The sequence below is a fragment of the Musa acuminata genome, chromosome BXJ1-4 (genome assembly GCF_036884655.1).
Source record: "Musa acuminata AAA Group cultivar baxijiao chromosome BXJ1-4, Cavendish_Baxijiao_AAA, whole genome shotgun sequence".
Taxonomy (NCBI): Eukaryota; Viridiplantae; Streptophyta; class Magnoliopsida; order Zingiberales; family Musaceae; genus Musa; species Musa acuminata.
Genome location: NC_088330.1, coordinates 28,984,678 through 29,005,496, shown reverse-complemented (window position 1 = coordinate 29,005,496; position 20,819 = coordinate 28,984,678). Strand labels below are relative to the sequence as shown.

Here is a 20,819-nt window from a genome sequence, read left to right as displayed (position 1 = left end):
GCTTGCATTCCCAGCAAATCCACACTAAGCTACCGGCAGACGTAAACCACTTCTTAATTGCGAGCTGATGTTTGGTGCTACGAGTGGTCCTTCGTCCTTACTCTGAAAGAGTAAAGATCGCCTGCATGAAACTACATAAACTCTCTCTCATCCGAGGAACAGGAACGAATAAAGTGGCTAGCTGAATTATCTATCTAAATAGCAACAAAAAATTCGTTGGTCTTTAAAGATTAATGTCATTTACATGTTGGATAGGAACTAAGTGGTGTGGCAAGTTTTTGCAGTAAAAAAGCTGTGAGAGGTGTGTTTATGAACATCATGTACATCAATCAATCACGCCAGAATTGTGGTGAGGGAGTAGCAATCCTCACTCGAATCCATCAGATACACCCAACAATCAATTCGAGTTGCTCCTCCGGATTCGAAGATCGAGTGTTTCCGTGATCTCGAGCTTGAATTCCACTCTCTCTGTTGACTCGATTGATCCATCTTGACTTCCTCCTCGATCCTTGTGGCTCTGGTTTTGTCACAATGGGTAGTAGATTAATAGTGATCGGAGGCCGACGGGGATACAAGTGTCACTTTAGGCGTTAAAGAATACCATAACGACCGCGTGAGCTGTTGTTGCTTGCCGTCGCCGTCAACTCCCTCGCACTATCGGCGAACTGACTAACGGCGACTTAATGGCGTCAAAGACGTAAAATATAACCCCCAAGCTCCTCCCTCTCTCCATTTCAATAAGCGAGAGAGAGATCCAGAGAGAGAGAGAGAGAGAGAGAGAGTCGTCTGCCTCCTCTCTTTCTCCAGTACAGTTAGGATCAGAGTTGCGATCTTTCTTCACGCCATCCATCGATCGATCAATTTACTCAGTTCCTAGAATCGGATCGCGCGGCAGCCATCAGGAGGGGTGGACGCTAGTGGCGAGATCGTAAACGGAGAGAGGCTTACCACCTGTCGTTTGTTACAAGGTACGCCTTCTTTCCGCTCGTCCTTTCGGTGATGGATGGTTCAAACTTTTTGGCCTTACGGAGGGATTTTACCTTCGTATATATATGTATATACATCATGATATGCTATTTTGCTATTCTTACTCAATAGAAGAAATAGCACATAATAGCAGGGATTTTTAGATGGTCAATTTTTTGGTTTCGTGATTACTGAAATTTATGCTAACAATCAAACTCCCTCCCGTCGATGGACTGTGGGGCAGTTTGTTCCCTGCGTTGTTGTGTCTAAGTCATGTAGACGAAGATGAGGGTACGGCGTAGAAATGGGGCAGTTATGCATCTGGTGGAGCTCCTTGGTTTCGATAAAGACAAATATAGTATAACACGATCAAGCTGTCTGTGTGATTAGCGTTCGGTTAGTGGATCCCTCGATGGGACATGGGTTTGGAAAATATTTCTATTATTGTACCATAAGATGCCCATCGAATTGAACGAGCGACATTTTCTCTTTTTTTTTATTGGTGATGCTCAGGAACAAGTGGCTTACCATGCTAAGGCTTGCTTGGCATCGTTTACTTTCTGTGCCCGTCGAATATTGTAAGGAAATCGAGATGGGAAACACGTTCGCTAGTCCTAAAAATATCTATTTCAACAGTATGTTTTTGATTCTAATAGAAATTGGAACTACCAACATCATACAGATATATAGTATTTTCATTGACCAAAACTATTGCTAATCTTTAATGAAATAGATATAAGACTGTAATTGCGTGTTGGAAACAAATTATAATTTTTTGTCCAAAGAAAATAGAATCAGTGATGATCGCGTCATGATTATGATTGGGGTGGTTACTAAGAACTTGTTTCGCATAGTTGTGTTAAAAAAATACAACTGTTCATAGGAAATATTTGGTCTATCAGTCATGCAAGTCTGACCTAACTTGGTCTACAATACTTTTCATGGTATATTTGAGCAGGCAACTGTCTCCCATCATGTCTCTTTCTGTACCTGACCTGACTTGGTTTTAGTGTAATGTATATACTGATAGAAAAGCATGATAAAATGCATGAACAGAGCAGCGTTTACTGAACCATGTTATTCTGATTTCAATGGCTAAATCTCCTCCTTTCAGAAACAGGAAAAGCATCAGCAGTAGGAATGTCGGAGGGTACTACCGGCTTTCAGCTTGGCGTGATCGGGTCGCTGGCTCTCTCTGTTGCATCTTCCGTTTCAATCGTCATATGCAACAAAGCTCTCATCAGCTCGCTTGGCTTCCCTTTTGGTTTGTCCTTCGTTTCGTTTCCCACTTTGCATCCTCTTCTCTCTCTCTCTAGGGTCTGAAAAGCCTGACATAGTTAGAGAAACTGGTTCTTTTGCATCAAACTATGGAAGTTGTGAGAAATAAAATAAATTCACTACACCACTCAACAAGCATATTGTTCATGTGAACAGTAAGCTAGAGATGAATGCAGATGGGGGCAAAATAAATTCTGAACGATAGTATTCGTTAGTTATCAAAGCAAATTTAAGTCTCAATTAGTGTGGATTTTGAATTACGAGCAGCCTCGACCCTGACAAGCTGGCATCTAATGATGACCTTCTGCACGCTGCATGTGGCGCAGCGTTTCCACTTCTTCGACCCAAAATCTATCGACGCAAGGACCGTTGTCCTCTTTGGGCTTCTCAATGGCACGTCCATTGGCTTCCTCAACCTTAGCCTTGGTTTCAACTCCATTGGATTCTATCAGGCTAGTAATTTGTTTTACATCCCTAATATTGCTTTTATCATTCAGAAGATTATATATGATTTTTTCTTCTAGTTATATTTAATATCTAAATCCATTTAACTATATTCACACATTCCTATTACTGATAATGGCAGATGACGAAGCTTGCCATCATACCTTTCACGGTGCTGCTGGAGACCGTCTTCCTGAAGAAAAATTTCAGGTTCAATCACAGGAAAAATACTATAAATGCATTATTGTGCTTTGACATTATAACACTTGCTACATTTCCAACCAGTAGGGTAGACTCATCCTCAAGATAAGATATTACAAATATTATAACCTCATCCTAAGTAACTCAACTTAGAACCAATCCGTAAATAAAGCTAGACCCGAATGTAGCAATAAAATGACAGGTGAATAGGTCTGACTTGAGGATCAGTTGGTATAATCCAAGATATCTTGAAATTAAATATGGGTGTTAATTAGTCACAAATTCATGCTCTTAATGGAAAACTAACAAGGGCTTATTTGCAGCAAGGGTATCAAGCTCTCTCTGCTTGTGTTGCTCATTGGAGTTGGCATTGCATCTGTTACGGATCTGAAGCTAAATCTACTTGGCTCCATTCTCTCTGGTCTTGCTATTGCTACTACATGCGTTGGCCAAATTGTATCCTTGGTTTTAGATCTGATATTTAGCTGCTCGATCCGCTTGCTCACTCAGCTACAACAAGTAGACCAATGCTTACTTTTGGTGTCCGGATCGATCAGGTTGAAGACAATGTTTCCTTGACCATAAATTTGAATGGTAGATGACGAACACAATTCAGAGGAGGTTGAAAGTTTCATCTACACAGCTTCTGTACCAGTCATCACCGTATCAGGCGGCTATACTATTTGTTGCCGGCCCATTTGTGGACCAGTTGCTCACCAAGCGAAGTGTGTTTGCCTATAGCTACTCCCTTCTGGTTCTGGTATATTCTCCACCACATTCTTAAATATCTCACTTGCCTACCACTTTTAGTGGTATTTCATATATATATATATATATATATATAATTTTTTTTGGCAAAATAAAAGATGAAAGCAGGATTCGAGCCTAAGATCTTATAATAAACAGTTCAAAGCCTTTACTAGCGAGGCTAATTGACAACTTGAAACTAGAGACTATACTTATCCAAGCATACTGTCCACATTGAGAATAGTGTGCATCATAAGTTAGCTTAGCAAGTTAACAGTGATCTAATTTGAACCTGTCTAGATAGGTGTAACATATTTTTGGAAAATAATGTTGTTCACACTTAACAAAAGAACATTGGATTAATGCTATTCCATACTTGGTAATTTTCTTACGTGTTAACTTGGACATCACATAATTTTGTATTCTTTCTCTTGCTTCATATATAGGACTCTCGCATTACTAAACAGACATGTTTCATTCAGTCATGTAATCAATAAAAATCTATTAGAAAAATATTCAAGATAAAGATAGTCCAACACCGGTAACGAGATTAAATGTGTGGTTAGATGATATATACTCAAACTTTTCTAACTAAAATTTGTGTCTTAACACTCCATTACATCTCCTTTCCTTTTGGTATGTTCCAAATGATCAACTAGAAATAATAAAGAAGTAGAAATAAATTAATTATGCCCCACCATTCTGTTTCTAATAATTAAAAAATGTTTCCCCATATTTTTTTTCCTAATGCTTGACATGAATGTGAACATGTACTTTAGTAGGGACGTATGGTTGGATCTTGTTCTGATATGGATGTGAACATGTGCTTAAATAGGGATTTATCATCCTATCCTGTTTGATCGCGGTGTCCGTGAACTTCAGCACATTTCTGGTTATTGGGACAACATCACCGGTGACATATCAAGTTCTTGGCCACCTCAAGACATGCCTTGTTCTTTCATTTGGCTACATTATATTGCATGACCCTTTCACTTCCAGGAACATTATGGGAATCCTGGTTGCCATGTTTGGAATGGGTCTTTATTCATACTTTTCTGTGAAAGAGAGCAAGAAAAAATCAGCAAATGACGTTTTGCCCATTTCCCAGGTTTGTTTGACTTGAATTCTCTATGCTGACCTTGTTAACATAATCTTATTCTTTTGTGATTTAAGCTTCTAATTCCTCTAACAAATATTTTTGGTACGAACTTTATGATTCTTCACCCAGTCTTTCTGGAAAATCTCTAAACAGCATTTGGTTCTTAGTTAGAATATGCCAAGACATTATACACGATGCTCTATTATTTTGCTCTTTTATATGCATCACACTCGGATAAATGATGAAAATAAGTCATATGAGCCATAATGGTACAAAAATGAACGTTGAGCTCTTTCTCTTATGCACTTTGACATCTTCTGCATTTTGTTTTGGCAGATGACACACAAGGAGACGACGCCACTATTGACAACCAGAACCAATGACAAGGAAGGCAACGAGAGCAAGAAAGTGAATGGAGTACCTACAGCTGCCAAGGACTCCGAGTAGGACAGGTCATCCATAGCGATTAACAAGAAGAATAGGCTTATATTGTTCTACTGTAAAAGGCGATTGAGCTGAGCATTATAGTTGATTCATTTAGAGAAAGTATAAATCTCTCTTGTTATTGCCCATATATTATAAAATAAAAGTGATTTTGTTACATTATGCTGTTATGTAAACAATTTTAATTGGGATTGAAATATAAATTATTATAAATCAAGAATAGTATCATATATTTTTTGATAATATTATTAAATGAATATCTCGAATATCATGAAGGTTTGATAGATCTGCACATAAAATACTATGCCCTTCACTTTTCTTATGCACCATTATAATTGATATAATTAAAGAATGATTATGCAAATCCAAAGAACAAAGTACTTGGATAGAGATAAATTGAGAGAGCCACTCATCAAAATAATCTTCCAAGATTATGACTCTTTTTATTTTAAAAATAATTTTTAAAAATAAATTATTATTTTTTAAAGAGTATTATATATATATATATATATATATATATATATATATATATATATATATATATATATATATATATATATATATATATATATATATATATATATATATATATATATATGAATTTAAAAAAAAAATCTTTAGCTCAGGGCACAACCGTTATTAATGGCTTCTCATCTAAGTTGATATTCTTTTCATATATAATATCAAACGGGCTACAGGGTAATAATATTTTAAATATCCATCTATTTGACACACGTCCAATCAGAGAAACGGTGGAATCCCGAAAGAACAAACGGAGGCAGTGGAAGCGAGGGGAACGGAGGGATAAAGCGTGCCGGGGGCAACCAATCAGAAGCCCCAAATCTCCGATATCCCCATCTCCTCCTCCCCTCCCCGCCACAACCAAATCACCGTCAATCCAAGCGCCACACGCGTCTCCCTCCTCCGCCACAAGCACGGCGGTCGACCCAAGCACACCACACGCTCGTCTCTCCGGGTCCCCACTCGCCCAGCCAACACTTTCATTTTACCTCTCTCCTCTAGTATCTATCTATCTCCTCCCTCCTCTAGTGTTTGAACAAATCTGTAGTGTTCGCCCTCCGCAAAGGGATATTTAAGAAAGAAGGGTCGACAAAGGAGACGTTCTGCTTAGATTTCAGTTATTCAAAGAGGAAGAAGAAGTTGCATTTGCGAGCTCTCAATCCGCTTCTATTCTACAATGGCAGCTGCGAACAGTCTCGCCACAGCATTTCTAGGTGCGGCGGCGGCGAAGGCGGAGCCTTTCCGTGCAAACAGGTCATCCAAGTCCACCGCGTCTCCTGCTTTTAGCTTTAGGGTTTGCCAGAGAGGTGTGGCCTTCTTTGGGAGCCGGAGAGGCGCTGTCCGAAGGAGCCCGCGGTGCGAGGTTCAGGTTGATATCAAAGAGAAGGCAGCAGCCAGCATCTCTGCCATCGAGCAGTTCAAGATCTCTGCCGACCGTAAGTTTAAGATCTTTTCTCTTTGCTTTGACCCAGGAAATCTGATTTGCAGTAATAAAAAAAAGAAAAAAAAAAACCAACTTTCTTCATATTTTATTGATTTATTTACCTGCAGGTACTGTTAAGTAGCAGTCAAACATTTGGTCACTCTCTAAAGGCATAGGTGTTGCCTTGGGCAACAACTGGTAGAACTAGGGACCATGTTACTCTTGTGGATCCAGATGATGTTAATTAGAAAGGCTTGTTCATGAATTCATTTACTGTTATGGGAACTCGTCAGTTAACTAGCTTATTTATTTCGTAAGTTGCGACGATTGTCCATGCTGAAATGTTTATTCATTCATCATCATTTTGGAAGGCTTCTTCGAGTTATTTTAGCTATACTTTCTAATTTTTATATTCATTAATGTAAAGCATTAGTATGTCCATATTGTTTCTTGATGTGAAGTTTCCTAATAGGTTCATGCGTCGGTGGCATTTCATTTCATCATTGTGATTAGGAATTCTAGTTTGCTGAGTGAGGGATCTTGGAATTCTAGTTAGCCTGTCTCCCATGTAATTTTGCAGAAATCGTCTTTTGCAGTACTGATGCCCTTCTGCTTCTTAAGCTTGTCATTCAGTCGAGTCATCATGTGCAACATAAAATTTTCTGGTTTCGTGACTCTTCACTCACTGTTTCCTGGAACTCGTATTTGCTTGTACATCAACATAAGTGTAATTTAGCTTCAGTATGCCTTGATGTAGAACAAATATGCCCCATGCTCTAAGTGAATCCTCAGGCAACTTTCAGGATGAACTTTGTCTTATCCCTTGGATCATCACACCCCCATCTCTTTGTCCATATATACTGGCGTTCTACCGAGCTCTGATGTCTCCAGCCTTAGAGGTAGTCTTGAGGTCCTGTCTACACAACATTAATTTGTCTCATTTCTGTTCTCTGGATCTATTAGGATGTATGGAGGAGCAGCAAATTTATGACAAGTTTTATTAGAGAGCTAGCTGCACATTTTTAGAGATTTATTTATTTATTTAATCTCATCGTATGTTCTGGATGCTTCCATGGCTTCCTAATTAGAAACGCTACTTTCTGCTCCAGCACAATTGGAGGAGACATTGGTGTATCTTCTGACTCTCCTGAATTCTCACTCTTTTTCAGGTTACATGAAGGAAAGGAGCAGCATAGCTGTTATTGGCCTAAGTGTCCACACTGCTCCAGTGGAGATGCGAGAAAAGCTTGCTGTTCCAGAGGCACAATGGCCCCGTGCTGTTGGAGATCTGTGCGGTTTGAATCACATAGAAGAAGCTGCAGTTCTCAGTACCTGCAACAGAATGGAAATATATGTGGTTGCCCTTTCCTGGCATCGTGGAATCAGAGAAGTAACGGAGTGGATGTCTAAGGTAGGTAGCTAATGTTTTGGCCTTATGATTAATATGACATAAAAATGGGAACATAAACAGCGTGCCGATGCTTTCCGTATGGTGTCACTTACAGGCCAGTGGCATTCCAGTTTCAGAGCTTAGACAACATCTCTTCATGCTTCGCGAAGGTGATGCCACGAGGCATTTGTTTGAGGTATCAGCTGGGCTTGATTCTCTAGTCCTGGGAGAAGGACAGATCCTTGCACAAGTTAAACAGGTGGTAAGAGTTGGTCAAGTTAGTGGAGGGTTGGGGAAAAACATCGACAGGATGTTTAAGGACGCCATAACAACTGGAAAGCGGGTTCGTAGTGAGACCAACATAGCATCTGGTGCAGTCTCCGTAAGCTCCGCGGCTGTTGAATTGGCTCTTATGAAGCTCCCAAAGCCCCACTGTGGATCTGCCCGAATGCTGGTGATTGGGGCCGGCAAGATGGGTAAGCTTGTGATCAAACATTTGGCTGCAAAAGGATGCAAAAAGGTCGTGGTTGTAAATAGGTCGGTGGAAAGAGTAGAAGCCATTCGTGAGGAGCTGAAAGATATTGAAATAATTTACAGACCTTTCTCCCAGATGCACTCATGTGCTGCTGAAGCTGATGTCGTGTTCACAAACACAGCATCTGAGACACCATTGTTCTTGAAAGAACATGTCCAAGTTCTTCCTACTGTGAGCGAGGATGTGGGGGGTGTAAGGCTCTTCGTCGATATATCAGTCCCTCGGAATGTGGGATCCTGTGTTGCAAGTCATGAGCATGCACGGGTTTACAACGTTGATGATCTTAAGGAGGTTGTCGAGGCTAACAAAGAAGACAGGTTGAGGAAGGCAATGGAAGCTCAGACAATAATCACTCAAGAGTTGAAGAGGTTCGAAGCATGGAGGGATTCTTTGGAGACTGTCCCTACCATCAAGAACTTAAGGTCGTATGCTGATAGAATCAGGGCATCGGAGCTTGAGAAATGCTTGCAGAAAGTTGGTGAAGATGCTCTGACGAAGAAAATGAGAAAGGCAATTGACGAGCTCAGCACCGGTATAGTTAACAAGCTTCTCCATGGGCCACTGCAGCATTTGAGATGTGATGGCAACGATAGCAGGACTCTCGATGAGACCCTTGAAAATATGCATGCACTTAATAGGATGTTTAACCTACACACTGATCAGAAAGCAATCTTGGAGCAGAAGATCAAAGCCAAGCTGGGAAAAACTCAGGGTTGAGTCACCTAACTTCTTGTTGGATGGGCAACTCAATACATTTCTTCGAGACTCCTCTGTGTTTCTACATATTTTTGACATCTTTTCGTTCATGATCTCAGCACATTCGCCCAGTCGATCAATAAGAGAAGAACCTTCTCATAGACAAGCCAGATCGATGCTTTGGCAGTCCCACTGCTGTAGTTTCTTATATGATGGCAGCCTTTGTAGTTACTGATTGTGCATGACACATCAACTAGTTGTACATATATTACATGCTTCAACTGCTAAAATTGATCGAATATTAGGTTGCTTGATTCATTAATTATTTTCCCGCTAACATATTCATATATATTAGGTAGATAAGTCCTAAGTTTTATGTGTCCTAGTTGGGAAGCTAACTTTTATATATATATATATATATATATATATATATATATATATATATATATATATATATATATATAACTAGAATGGGTGTTAGTATCCTATTTGATGATAAATGTGAAAGTTTTGCATGGTTTGTAGGAACTTAACGAGGCCAAATTAGGGTAAAAATAGTCCAAAAATCCCGAATTTGATATGTTTTGAAGTTAATTATAATATTAAAAGTATTTTAGTTCATTTTCAAATATAACAAGATTTAGATTTTCTAAACCAACTAAAATTTTCATATTATTAGTCAAATATGACACAGACACTTGCTCCAATATTTTTTTATTTAGGAGGATTTTAGAATTATTATTTTTATTTTGACATATATTTAAGTTGATTTTGTAGTCTAATGTATCGTAGTTTATTTTCAAGTGTAGTGACAAAGTTATTCGAACCACTTGAAACTTTCCTAGATATTATTGAAATATGATACTAATATCCATTCTAGTGTTTTTTTTTTTTTCTATTTTAAGGGTATTTAAGAATTATTATTTCTCAATCATCACATATTTTTAGGTTGATCTCCTAATCGAGTATATTTTAGTTCACTTTGGTGTCTAATGATATGAAGTTCCTCCAAACCATTTGCAGCTTTCCAGTCAAATGTCATACTAATTCTCATCCCATTATGTTTTTCATTTTATGAGGATTTTATTATTATTATTTTTTATTTTGGCATATTTTAAGTTAATTCTGAATGTATTTTTTTTTATTTTGAGTGTAACAAGATATAATTTTTCCAAATGACTTCAAACTTTTCAAATATTAGTGTAATATAATAATAACATCCATTCTATTAATTTTTTTCATTTTAGAGGTATTATATAATTATTATTTCTTGATTTTGGTATGATTTTAATGTTGTTCTACAGTCAAGTGGATTTGAGTTTATTTTTTAGTGTAACGAGACAAAGTTTGTTCGAGCTTACATCATATAAAGCAAATATGACATAGATTATGCATCCATTATTTTTTAATTCATGGTTGACTTTATATTTTTTTTTTTAATTACTATGCTTGAGGCCGCTCTAAAGCATTTTGTCAACATTGAATTATGTAGTTATAGAGAAATATGTGAAGAATGATGGTAGAAGAGGAGGAGGGAAAGAAAAATGAATGGCTGAAGGGTCGACAAAGGAGGTGGAAAATTATGAAGAAAGAAGAATCAATAGAGGGTGGAGGAGGAAAAAAAAGGCGGAGGGTGGCATAAGAGGAAAAGGAAAAAATAAAGAAGGATCGATAATTAATAAGAAGAATGAGAAGAAAGAATAAATAAAAATAATAAGTGAAGGGGAAACCAAGAAAGAAAGGAGGAGAAAGAAGAAAGGAGAAGGGGTGAGGATGTAGAAGGAGAAGAAGGAAAAAAAAAGAAAGAATGAGCTGTTGGGGACTTCAGAAAAAACATATAACAGGATATATTAATTAGACTAAATATAAATTTTAATTTTTTGATTAAAAATACTCAAATAAGGAAGGGATTGTGATTTTTTTTGGACATTGATGAGTATATTTGTAATATATTTTGAATTGTTCTTTAGTTGATATTAAATAAGAGAAAGAATTTATGAGATCGAGTGATCCAATGGTCAAATTAAAAGTGTTAAAAAAGTGTTTAAGGTTAAATAGACATTCAAATAGATTCAATGGTCAAATTAAGCATCGGAACTAATTTAATTTTGGGCCTCGATTGATTTTGATAAAAATTTGATTATTATCGATCGATACAAATTGATAACGATTAAATTTTGATTATTTTGTTTGAAACAAAGGATGTCACGTTTGATTATGGATCGATACAAATAGATAATTATTTTGTTTGATTATTTTGATTATTTGGTGATTTACGTTTTCATAGAAGAGATGAGGAAGGAGGAGAAGGAGTAAATAAGTGGGGGTGAAGTGATCATGAATTGGGAAGAGAATAAAGAAAAAAGAAAGTGTAAAGGGATGATAACTTTTTACGATAGAGGATAGAGGTGCACGAAGAAAGATGAAAAGTGGAAAGAATATTAAGACGAACTGGATTGAATGAGACAAAACTGTTGTAGGTTTTTCATCAAAATTATATTATAATCCATAATGGGTAAGGGCATGTTTGTCCTCTTTCGTAAATTTTGGATAGAGGAATATATTTTTTTAAATCTTGGGTTGTTTGAATATTCAAAGTGGACAAACCAATGCTGCATCAATTCTCAACGCTGTCACAACGATCAAGTCAGCCAAAAGCCACAATAATATTTGACTGCAGACCGTGGCATCCCAACCACTGGGACGGCTAATTAACTTTTGACGATCGAAAGAGGGATGAAGGCTACTGTCCAGTTGTAAATAGTCTCATAATTGAGATAGACTTCGAGTGGATTGTAGAAGCTATTAATAAGGAAGTCTTCTTCTTACTCGTACTCTCTGATATTTTTGTTCTACTCAATCTATTCATAAAGTAGAGGTTGACTCAATTAGTGTTCTCACTGGTTTAATATTTTTATTAGAACGTCTATGAAGGGTCGGGATCCTAATCTTTTATTTTATGCTTGGATGAGTAAGTAAACTGTTAGCTGTAATCGTGTTTTGAGTTAATACATAGCTTTTATCGTTAAAAAAACCTTTTGTCGCACGTATAAGTTAAAATTACTATCCGTCGGTTCCTCGTCTTTCCTCTCCCCCGGCCCGCATCCGTCCGTCGGATCTTCATCTCCATCTGATCGGTTCTCAACTGCCTCCTCCCTAATCTCATTTAATCTGTTCTCAACTGCCTCCTGTCTCATCTCATTTAATCTGTTCTCGACTGCCAGGCAAGAGGTGGAAGAAGAAGGGCTTCAGGAGATGTCTCGGAAGAAGCGCGTGATGTTGCCGGTGGCGGAGGTCGATATCTCCAACATCAAATACACGCCGCAACACATACAAGGTTTCAAATAGTTTCCTCGATCTCTTCCACCGTCACGGTCGATCTCCCGATGGTGATTATGTGATCTATCGTTTGTTTATCTTCTTGTGATTTTATTGTTGGGTGGCTCGCAGCTCCACATTTGACTGGCTTTGGATTTATGCTTTTCACTTGGCTGATGGAAGCCCCGCTTATCGGTTCTCTCATCACGTCTTTCTTGAAGCACAAGAACGGAGTCACCGAGGTTCGTATCTTTCTGTATCCACCAAGTTTTTGATGCAACAATTCTCGCACCTTTTTCGTTCATCTCTGTAGTATAAAAAGGGTAAAGAAAAGAGGGAGATATTACTAATTTGGACATTGCTCGTTTTGTTACGCAGATGTTGAGGAATACTGTGATTCCCGAGCGACCAATGTTTCGGCCTGAGTTCCCACCTCAAGGTGCTCTTGTAAAAATTTCAGATGGAAATTATTGCTAAGTGCCTATCTTTTCCTTTATGATAAAAAAGGACTCATCGTTTTCCTAAGCTTATTCATGCTAAAAAAATGATTGACACTCTACTCTCATATCATGCAATTAATAGGTTATTTTTCTAGTTCCTATCCTATGGTTTCATAGTATTCAAGTGAGCTGCTGGAAAGCAACATGCTTAGTATAGTTACTGTACCTTTTCGTGTTCGATAGACTGAAAACTACACGAGTAATGGCTGTAATAGGCAAATTATGCTTGATATCTGCCTCATTAGCCATGTGACTTGGCCCAGATAAATGATTGAGTTCTGAATGTGATAAATTTCAGACCCAGAGACAGGTGTAGTTGTCTTGGATGAAGACAGACATCCTATTGCTCGTCTTGAGGCAGCCATGGAGTGCCTTCCATTATATGATCCCTCTCGCCACTGGAATCCTGACCGCCCTTCTAATTTTTTGTATTGGACAATTCGTGATTATGCACATGCTTATCGATCTGATATCACAACTCCATTAATTGTAAGTTGCTAAGAGATTTTGAAATTTTACTGTTTTATTTAGACGGGTGGACAGTCCATCATGGACTCAACTTGCATGTAATCTAGGTTGCGGAGCGCATCATTTCTGCTGTGGATGAATTTAATGGCAAGAAGCCACCTGTGCCACTTCTGATCTCTTTTAATGCAGATGAAGTGAGGAAGCAAGCTGCAGATTCCACAGAAAGATTTAGAGCAGGTGACACTAATGCATACATCTTCTTAGAGTGTTGAACTCTTGTCTCCCATGAATTCTCTGGTCTTAGAAGAGACTTAATGTGGACCATGCAGGAAATCCCTTATCCATCATAGATGGTGTCTTTATTGCCATTAAAGATGATATAGACTGCTATCCACACCCAACTAAAGGTCAGATTGGCAAGCATTTACTTATTTGTTAATGAAATCTTTAGAGATGAATTTATTTGTCGAATGCTTCACATTCAGGTGCTACAACATGGTTTCACGAGGTTCGCACTGTCAAGCAAGATGCGGTATGCGTTTCTAGATTACGAAGTTGTGGTGTGATACTTGTAGGAAAGGCGAACATGCATGAGCTGGGGCTTGGAACAACTGGGAACAATCCCAATTATGGGTATTTATTGCTCTAATGCTATTGGTTGTGGCAAAGATGGCTTCATGTATCACACTATATTGACTTTATTCACAGTACTGTGCCAGTTTGATATCACAATATTAGTATTTAGAAGTTTGGTGTCAGATATTGTTCTCCCATAACTGGAAATTCAGCTTCTTTTGCAGAAATTTAGCCTGAATATTTTTTGTTCATTTGGAACCAAAATTTAGGAATTTACTGAGCATTCTAGTTGTAATGCTTGTCATCAAGGATGTTACTTTTGGGTTTAAAGGGAATTACATCTAGATTTAATTCTTTGATATGGTTAAGAATCCCATGTTTGAGTAGGCATTGTTAATAAATTTAAATCACATTGTAATTACAAGGGAATTTGTTATGCTTAGTGAAAGACAATTAATGGGGATATAATTTTTGCATAATGTGATTTGTTCCTGGTGTCGTCTTTGTATTTCAAAGTAGTGAGATCATTTTGTTGTTTTGTTATCTCTGAACTGAATTTTTATGCTTTCATATTGAAGAATACTTATTTGTCCATAGAGTAAAAATCATGTCCATATATACATTCCAACAAATGGTTTCTGCTGTTCCATGCAGTATAGAGGATACATAATTGACAGACATGTTGGCATGTGCCGGGATTGATGGCATGGTGGTTGCATAATTCTTGTTGCCACCATTGTTACCATGCTAAATTGATAAGTCTCAAATGTTGAATCTTGAGTGAGAATGAATACCAGGCGGAAGCTTTATTTTGTGAATGTGATCATTGATTCTCTTGAGAACTCGACAAGAACCAATCTTCTTCTTTTAAGTTTGTTATAAGCTCTTGTTGGGAAATGCCCCTTTTGGAAAAACCCGTACAAGATTTCCTTCAAGGATATGATGATGTTTGTTGAAATTTTCTTTGTAATCTTGATTACTGCTTACTAATTTCTTTACTTTTTTGTGAATATTTCCCATGGTGATTGCAAAATCTTCTCCTTTTTGCTTGATAGGTGATTCAAATAGAGTAGCAAGTAAGGATTGCAATATTGTATTGAACCCCCATATCAATTTGAGGTCGGACCAGTATGGATCAATCTGTATTAGTGTCCTTGGTGTCGGTACATTGGTATGGATCGATATTTGGAAATCAGATAAAAATAGAAAAAACACATTATTTTAGAGTTCTTTTACCAAAGGATTTTAACTTCGAATAATACCGCCCGTACCAGGCGGTACGTACCAGTTCGTCAACAGATTGGTACGCGGACAGCTCGTTACCGGGCGGTAGCGTCGATTGGGGCTGTTTCCGCTCCGTTATCATCCTAAATTGATCACTGTATTAGCAGAGAGAGAAGAAAGGGAAGAGAGAGAAGAAAAGAGAAAACTTGAAGATCTGGAGCCGCTCTCTCTCGACGATCCCGATCCGTCATCGCCCTCCTTCGCTGGACGCTGCAGATGATGTCACCTCCTTGTCTTTGACGACGAGGCCTCAATGACTTCTCTTATCCGTGCGGGGAGAGAAGAAGCCTCGGCGAAGTCTCGGTGATGCTGCGGGGAGAAGTGATTTTTTCTCCCCATGCAGGTAGAAGAAACGAGGCATTTTTTTTTTACTTTTTTGCGCGGGGAGAAGGAACCCTCGGCTTCTTCTCCCCACGAGGGTAGAAATCGAGCGATGTTGCCTTTTTTTTTTTTTTCGCATGGGGAGAAGGAAATGGTTTCTTCTCTCCACGCGGGCAGAAACCGAGTGACGTCGCCCTTTCTCTTTTTTATTTTTTTTTCGTGTGGGGAAACCAAGCGATATTGCCTTTCTCTCTCTCTCTCTCTCTTTTTTGCACGGGGAAACCGGGCAATGTTGCCTTTCTTTTCTTTTTTTCGCGCAGGGAGAAGGAAACGATTTCTTCTCCCCATGTGAGCAAAAATCGAGCGTCGTCGAAACTCTGGTACGGTACGAAATTATGAACTTTGCTTTTACCTACTTTCTTGGATTTTAAGATCAAATTCTAAAGTAAATCTAATCTATAAAATAATAGAATACAAAATCGAATTGCTTAGGCTGAGGCTTGAAGGCAGGAATTCTTATCTTTAAGGATCCATCTAAGAACTCTATTGCACATTTTCCTCTTGGTTCTCCATCAAATAAAGATTGCTTCCTTCGGTTGAAGTGCTTTTCACCTAAAAAAAGAATAGAGGGGTTTTCTTAGGTGTGGAAACTCTAAGATGTGAGCCTTATTGTTATTAAATCTTAGAAAAATTATTTATAAATTGGTATAGGTAATATGTATCTTATGATTAATTTTTTATAAATCATAGGATCTCATGATCTTACGATCCTATCCTATGATCCGAGTGTGTGAAACCCTTTATAATCCTAGGTAGGAAAGTGAATTTGACAACCTTGGTTGAGTATCAAGACATGGTGGAAACTTTAACTTGTAAGCATTACCATTGATTCTCTCGAGAACTTATTAAGGATCACTCTTCTTTTCTATAAGTTTGTTATAGGCTCTTGATTGGAAATCACTCCTTTTTAAGAATAACCCATACAAAATCTCCTTCTTTAAAGATCTTTATATGATGATGCTTGTTGGCATTTTCTTTGTAAAGTTGCTTATTGGCTTCTAATTTCTTCTTCATGAATCTTCACCATGGTGATCACAAAATCTTCTCCTTTTTTTGCTTGATAATGATGATTCAAGTAGAGTAACAAGGATTAGATAATGAGATGGAACATGACCATAAATGATCTCAAATTGACTCTTGGTAGTAGAACAATTAACCACCAAAATATTGGCAAGGTCAGTTCTAAGCAGCATGACCCATTGTTTTTTGTCATCCTTAATGTTTATGAACTCTTTTAAGTTTTTGCTAAATTTTATAGTGGGTAGGAACTCAAATTCTTAACACATCTTATAACTAAGCTGATTAGTGACTGTAGTATACTTTTCTGTCTTGAATCCCAAATATTCCTTATTTTATGCACCATAAGTTGGTGACAGTCATTGTGGTTGTGGTTGTGGGTTTGTCCCTCAGAAATTTTATACGTATGTCATCCATTTTTTCCCTTTCTGCTCTCTCTCTTAGTCTTATGTTAATATACTAATTTATATTCTATTTTGTGTAGAACGACAAGAAATCCATATTCATTTGAAAGATACACAGGTGGTTCTTCCTCTGGTCCTGCAGCACTTGTTGCATCTGGAATATGTTCTGCAGCTGTAGGGACAGATGGTGGAGGTTGTGTGAATGCATTCTTTGAGTTGCTAGATACTAATGTTTCATAATGCTCGCACATATTCAGATTCATTTACTTTCTGAAGGCAGGTTCAGTTAGAATTCCGTCTTCACTTTGTGGCATTGTGGGACTGAAAACAACATTTGCACGAACAGACATGACAGGGTATTACTTTTTTGGACCCCTCCATCTAGTTATTTAATATCATAACTTCATCATTAAAGATTTTGTGGATGGAACTGGAAACTAGATATTATTCCTGCTGAAGTTCTTAGTTAAAAATCATTGTACTTTCCTTCTGCTACGAATCCAAGTGCCAATGTCAAATTCTTAGATTACTAAACATTTTATGTTTTCTACTAACAGAAGATCAAATTTAACGAAGATGTTTTTATATATTGTTGCCTCCAAGTTATTCTATTTATCACATATCAGTCCAACAACCCTTGTGAAAGATTGTGTACTAGAATCTGTGACTTTTGTATAGGTCATTATGCGATTATGGAACTGTTGAAGTTGTTTCTCCTCTTGCTGCCACAGTTGAGGATGCTATGCTGGTGTAAGAAGTTCCCCACACTGAATATGATATATACTTGAAATTATCTGCACTGTTTCATTCCTTTTTCTTCAGAACTATGTTGTTTCTTGTGTTTTGCAGCTATTGTGTCAATGTAGTCCGGTAACCCAAAAACTGCATCAAAATTTTGGTTATCTTTAATTTTTGGATATGGACCCATTATTACTGGATAATGTGCATGAATCTGATTTCGGATCCAAATTTTATAGTTATCAGATATGCATCCATACTTGAACCTTAGGGTTTCTTTATTTATGTCATTCAGATCGAATTTGTGATCCTAGGTGGATCTGGCCCGACAAGGCGACAACACCACAATTTTTTGGCAACTAGACTGGAAAATGCAAAGACAGACTAAATTGATCTTATAGTTGAAAATAAATTGTGTGCTTTAGTTTACTTCCTGCCTTTTAGAAAACATAACACATGAAGTGTTGGAGTTCTGGACTGGATTGCAAGGATATGAGACTAAAGTAAGTTGGTTTGAGAACTTTTTGTCGGCAAGGCAATGGATGCCTTCCTTTTTTGTCCCTGAAAATTTAGGTAAGGAGATCTTACAAAATGACCTGCCACAGTACCAGCAGTGCTAATTTTGGAGGAATTACAACTTGTTTTAGATGTAGTAGCAAAACTATGCACCACGTGGTTAAACTCTCCCTGTATACAAGTGAAATCTACGACATTTGACTACACTAAATGTCTGATATCTGGAACAAAACCAAGGAATCGGACCAGTTCCTTTCTCAAAATTTATGACAGATTCTGCATCCATCTCCACAAGAACATTTCTTAAGTTATTCTGTTTGATTCTCCTCAGCCTTTCCAACAGTGAAATGCACTCTGTCATGGAAGGTCTAGCTGCTCTACAAGGTCCTCCTATCACCCAAAGGTCACCATCAGCCTTCCTGATTGCATATCCAAAACCTGCAAGAACATCAAAACCCTTATAAGAGCCATCAGATTCCTGTATAAAATTGCATCTGGGAGCCAACACTCCCTTGAATACTCTCTTGAAAGCTGTTTTGCCTCCCTGAAGTCCCCTCAGATTCAATATATCTAGTGAAGCAAGCTTCTGAAATAGACATCACCTTGCATAGCAAGAAGGGGCTGGTGCCGTGGTTGCTAAATTTGACCTCATTTATGTTTGCCATATGGACCACAAGGAATTGGCAATAAGACGGTTTCCAATTAGTAGAAAATCATGTCCAAGGAGTGTTTGGTAATATAAAATGAAAAACAAATCGATGAAATTACCATGAAAATTGAGATTAATTTCTTATAACATTTATTTCCTTAAAAATTATGGGCTCTTGTCCTTCCTTTTCTTCTCATAATAACAGTTTCTCTCTATTTCACTGATGATCAATGATCAACATCATAATAGTGGTGGCCAAAGAAAACTAAGTCGGTTAGTAGCAGCATCTCCTATCTTTCAGACTTTCACAGTTATAACTGTAGATTTTTCACCTTTCATTCACCTCAACTTCACTCTTTTTCTCCTTTTCTACTGTTCTTTTTTTCATTTTCTCCTTCTGAGGTCATCAAATCACTTAAAACTAACCAAAACGATTTATTTTAGTTGAGTCTGATTGATTCCAACCAATGGCTATACAGCCAAGAAATTAGCCACAATCAGAGTGATCATTGATCATGGACATAAAAGGTGCTTATCATGTTGGAGTTAGTCGATACCATAATATGTGTTACAAAAGACATTGTTTGCATGTGAGAAAAGGGAGAAGTCAAGGGAACCAAGTTGTATTTGCATGAGTTGTCTTTTACAATACTGGGAACCATGAGACAGCTACATATTGTCATCAATAACATGGGATCTCTATAGTGGGTACAATTGAATTCACACTGACACTTCCCCAAAAATCATTCACATCCACTCTAATAAAGACTATTTCTTCAGGAACTACATCAATTTAACATATACTATAAAATTTCTAGAACTTCATACTCTTGTTTTGGAACCTCTTGGATAGTTCTTTTCCATAGTGGCTTAATCTAGTCTTAAGCCTAATCGACATCTATTTCCCTGAGTAGAATTTGATGTTTTTTATCAACTACTTGTTCTATGCTGATATCATGGATCTCCAAATTTTAAGTTGATAAGTGGTGTTATTCTGCATCCTAAATTTGAAATGGATGATGAGGTAATCAAAATTTTAGTTGTCTTCATATATATATGGGCAGAAAAAAAGTGTTATTTCTTGATATTCAAAGTTGAATGGTGTAAATCGTGCCCATGATGCTGCAAACCTTACAAAACGAATTCCTGTCACTCACGTCCATAATTCACTTAGTTGGCGTTTACGAAATGTAACTGTAAGTCTATAAGTAACTCTACGGGCTTAGTTACAAAGTGTGGAATACTTATATAACAAATGTAGTTTGAGTTTGACAAGCCAAAAAGTTTTCAAGGATTGTACATTGGAATCTTCACCTGGTGGTTAGCAGATAATGATCTGTTGTTGGATCTTTGTGGCCTAGATTAGAGGTCAGAAATTGTACAACATGATGGCTAATGCATAGTGCTGTATACCTAGTAGGCAGCATTTGGTTTGGAGTAAAGCATTAAAAGGTAGGTTCTATTTGGTTTTCCATATAGCACCACAGGGCAAGATTGGTTCATTTCTTGTTTCTATTCTTTATTTCAGCAACGAGTCATAGTTTCAATCTTATTAATTGTTTTTGGTACAAGTTCCTATTTTTATTTTGTAAGAAAAAGGAGTCTCTGAATACCTATGATGCTAGAAACTTAGGGATTTCTACTAAACATAATGCCTTATCTATAGTTTAAGAATTGCCATATGATTGTTCCAACATTATCTCAATACCAGATTATGTGATTTT

The 20,819-nt window shown here is 37.5% G+C and overlaps 3 protein-coding genes across 5 annotated transcripts in view; all 3 read left to right on the top strand.

Moving 5' to 3' along the window:
* Nucleotides 1-736: 736 nt before the first annotated feature.
* LOC135651807 (UDP-xylose transporter 1-like) lies at nt 737-5,341 on the top strand. 2 transcript variants are annotated; one of them, XM_065172260.1, is made up of 8 exons: nt 737-968; nt 2,087-2,230; nt 2,512-2,696; nt 2,831-2,898; nt 3,213-3,345; nt 3,488-3,649; nt 4,472-4,744; nt 5,072-5,341. In XM_065172260.1, exons 2-8 carry the CDS (start codon nt 2,107-2,109, stop codon nt 5,180-5,182), a joined length of 1,056 nt encoding a protein of 351 aa, XP_065028332.1. In that variant the 5' UTR covers nt 737-968; nt 2,087-2,106; the 3' UTR covers nt 5,183-5,341. The 2 variants fall into 2 exon arrangements, with proteins under 2 accessions (XP_065028332.1, XP_065028325.1); XM_065172253.1 differs by having other exon boundaries at nt 738-968; nt 2,081-2,230.
* A 659-nt stretch (nt 5,342-6,000) lies between these two features.
* LOC103981925 (glutamyl-tRNA reductase 2) lies at nt 6,001-9,562 on the top strand. The gene is made up of 3 exons (XM_009398691.3): nt 6,001-6,636; nt 7,793-8,034; nt 8,129-9,562. Exons 1-3 carry the CDS (start codon nt 6,378-6,380, stop codon nt 9,263-9,265), a joined length of 1,638 nt encoding a protein of 545 aa, XP_009396966.2. The 5' UTR covers nt 6,001-6,377; the 3' UTR covers nt 9,266-9,562.
* A 2,767-nt stretch (nt 9,563-12,329) lies between these two features.
* The window catches only part of LOC103981926 (fatty acid amide hydrolase), a 71,715-nt gene continuing 63,225 nt past the window's right edge, over nt 12,330-20,819 (top strand). Inside the window, exons 1-11 of one of the 2 annotated variants that reach the window (XM_009398692.3) lie at nt 12,330-12,381; nt 12,469-12,581; nt 12,695-12,804; nt 12,941-13,001; nt 13,361-13,551; nt 13,638-13,767; nt 13,860-13,937; nt 14,016-14,163; nt 17,273-17,385; nt 17,473-17,548; nt 17,871-17,942. In XM_009398692.3, coding sequence (XP_009396967.2) covers nt 12,500-12,581; nt 12,695-12,804; nt 12,941-13,001; nt 13,361-13,551; nt 13,638-13,767; nt 13,860-13,937; nt 14,016-14,163; nt 17,273-17,385; nt 17,473-17,548; nt 17,871-17,942 — 1,061 coding nt within the window. In that variant the 5' untranslated portion in view covers nt 12,330-12,381; nt 12,469-12,499. The remainder of the gene's footprint in view (nt 12,382-12,468; nt 12,582-12,694; nt 12,805-12,940; nt 13,002-13,360; nt 13,552-13,637; nt 13,768-13,859; nt 13,938-14,015; nt 14,164-17,272; nt 17,386-17,472; nt 17,549-17,870; nt 17,943-20,819) is intronic. The other variant, XR_010501936.1, reaches the window with a different exon arrangement.

Bases quoted from the DNA above. Each gene is read 5' to 3' on its own strand.
- LOC135651807 (XM_065172260.1), top strand. From the start codon at position 2,107: ATGTCGGAGGGTACTACCGGCTTTCAGCTTGGCGTGATCGGGTCGCTG. The intron at 2,697-2,830 runs GCTAGTAATTTG...TGATAATGGCAG, and splicing joins ACTCCATTGGATTCTATCAG to ATGACGAAGCTTGCCATCAT. The intron at 2,899-3,212 runs GTTCAATCACAG...GCTTATTTGCAG, and splicing joins TTCCTGAAGAAAAATTTCAG to CAAGGGTATCAAGCTCTCTC.
- LOC103981925 (XM_009398691.3), top strand. From the start codon at position 6,378: ATGGCAGCTGCGAACAGTCTCGCCACAGCATTTCTAGGTGCGGCGGCG. The intron at 6,637-7,792 runs GTAAGTTTAAGA...ACTCTTTTTCAG, and splicing joins GTTCAAGATCTCTGCCGACC to GTTACATGAAGGAAAGGAGC. The intron at 8,035-8,128 runs GTAGGTAGCTAA...TGTCACTTACAG, and splicing joins TAACGGAGTGGATGTCTAAG to GCCAGTGGCATTCCAGTTTC.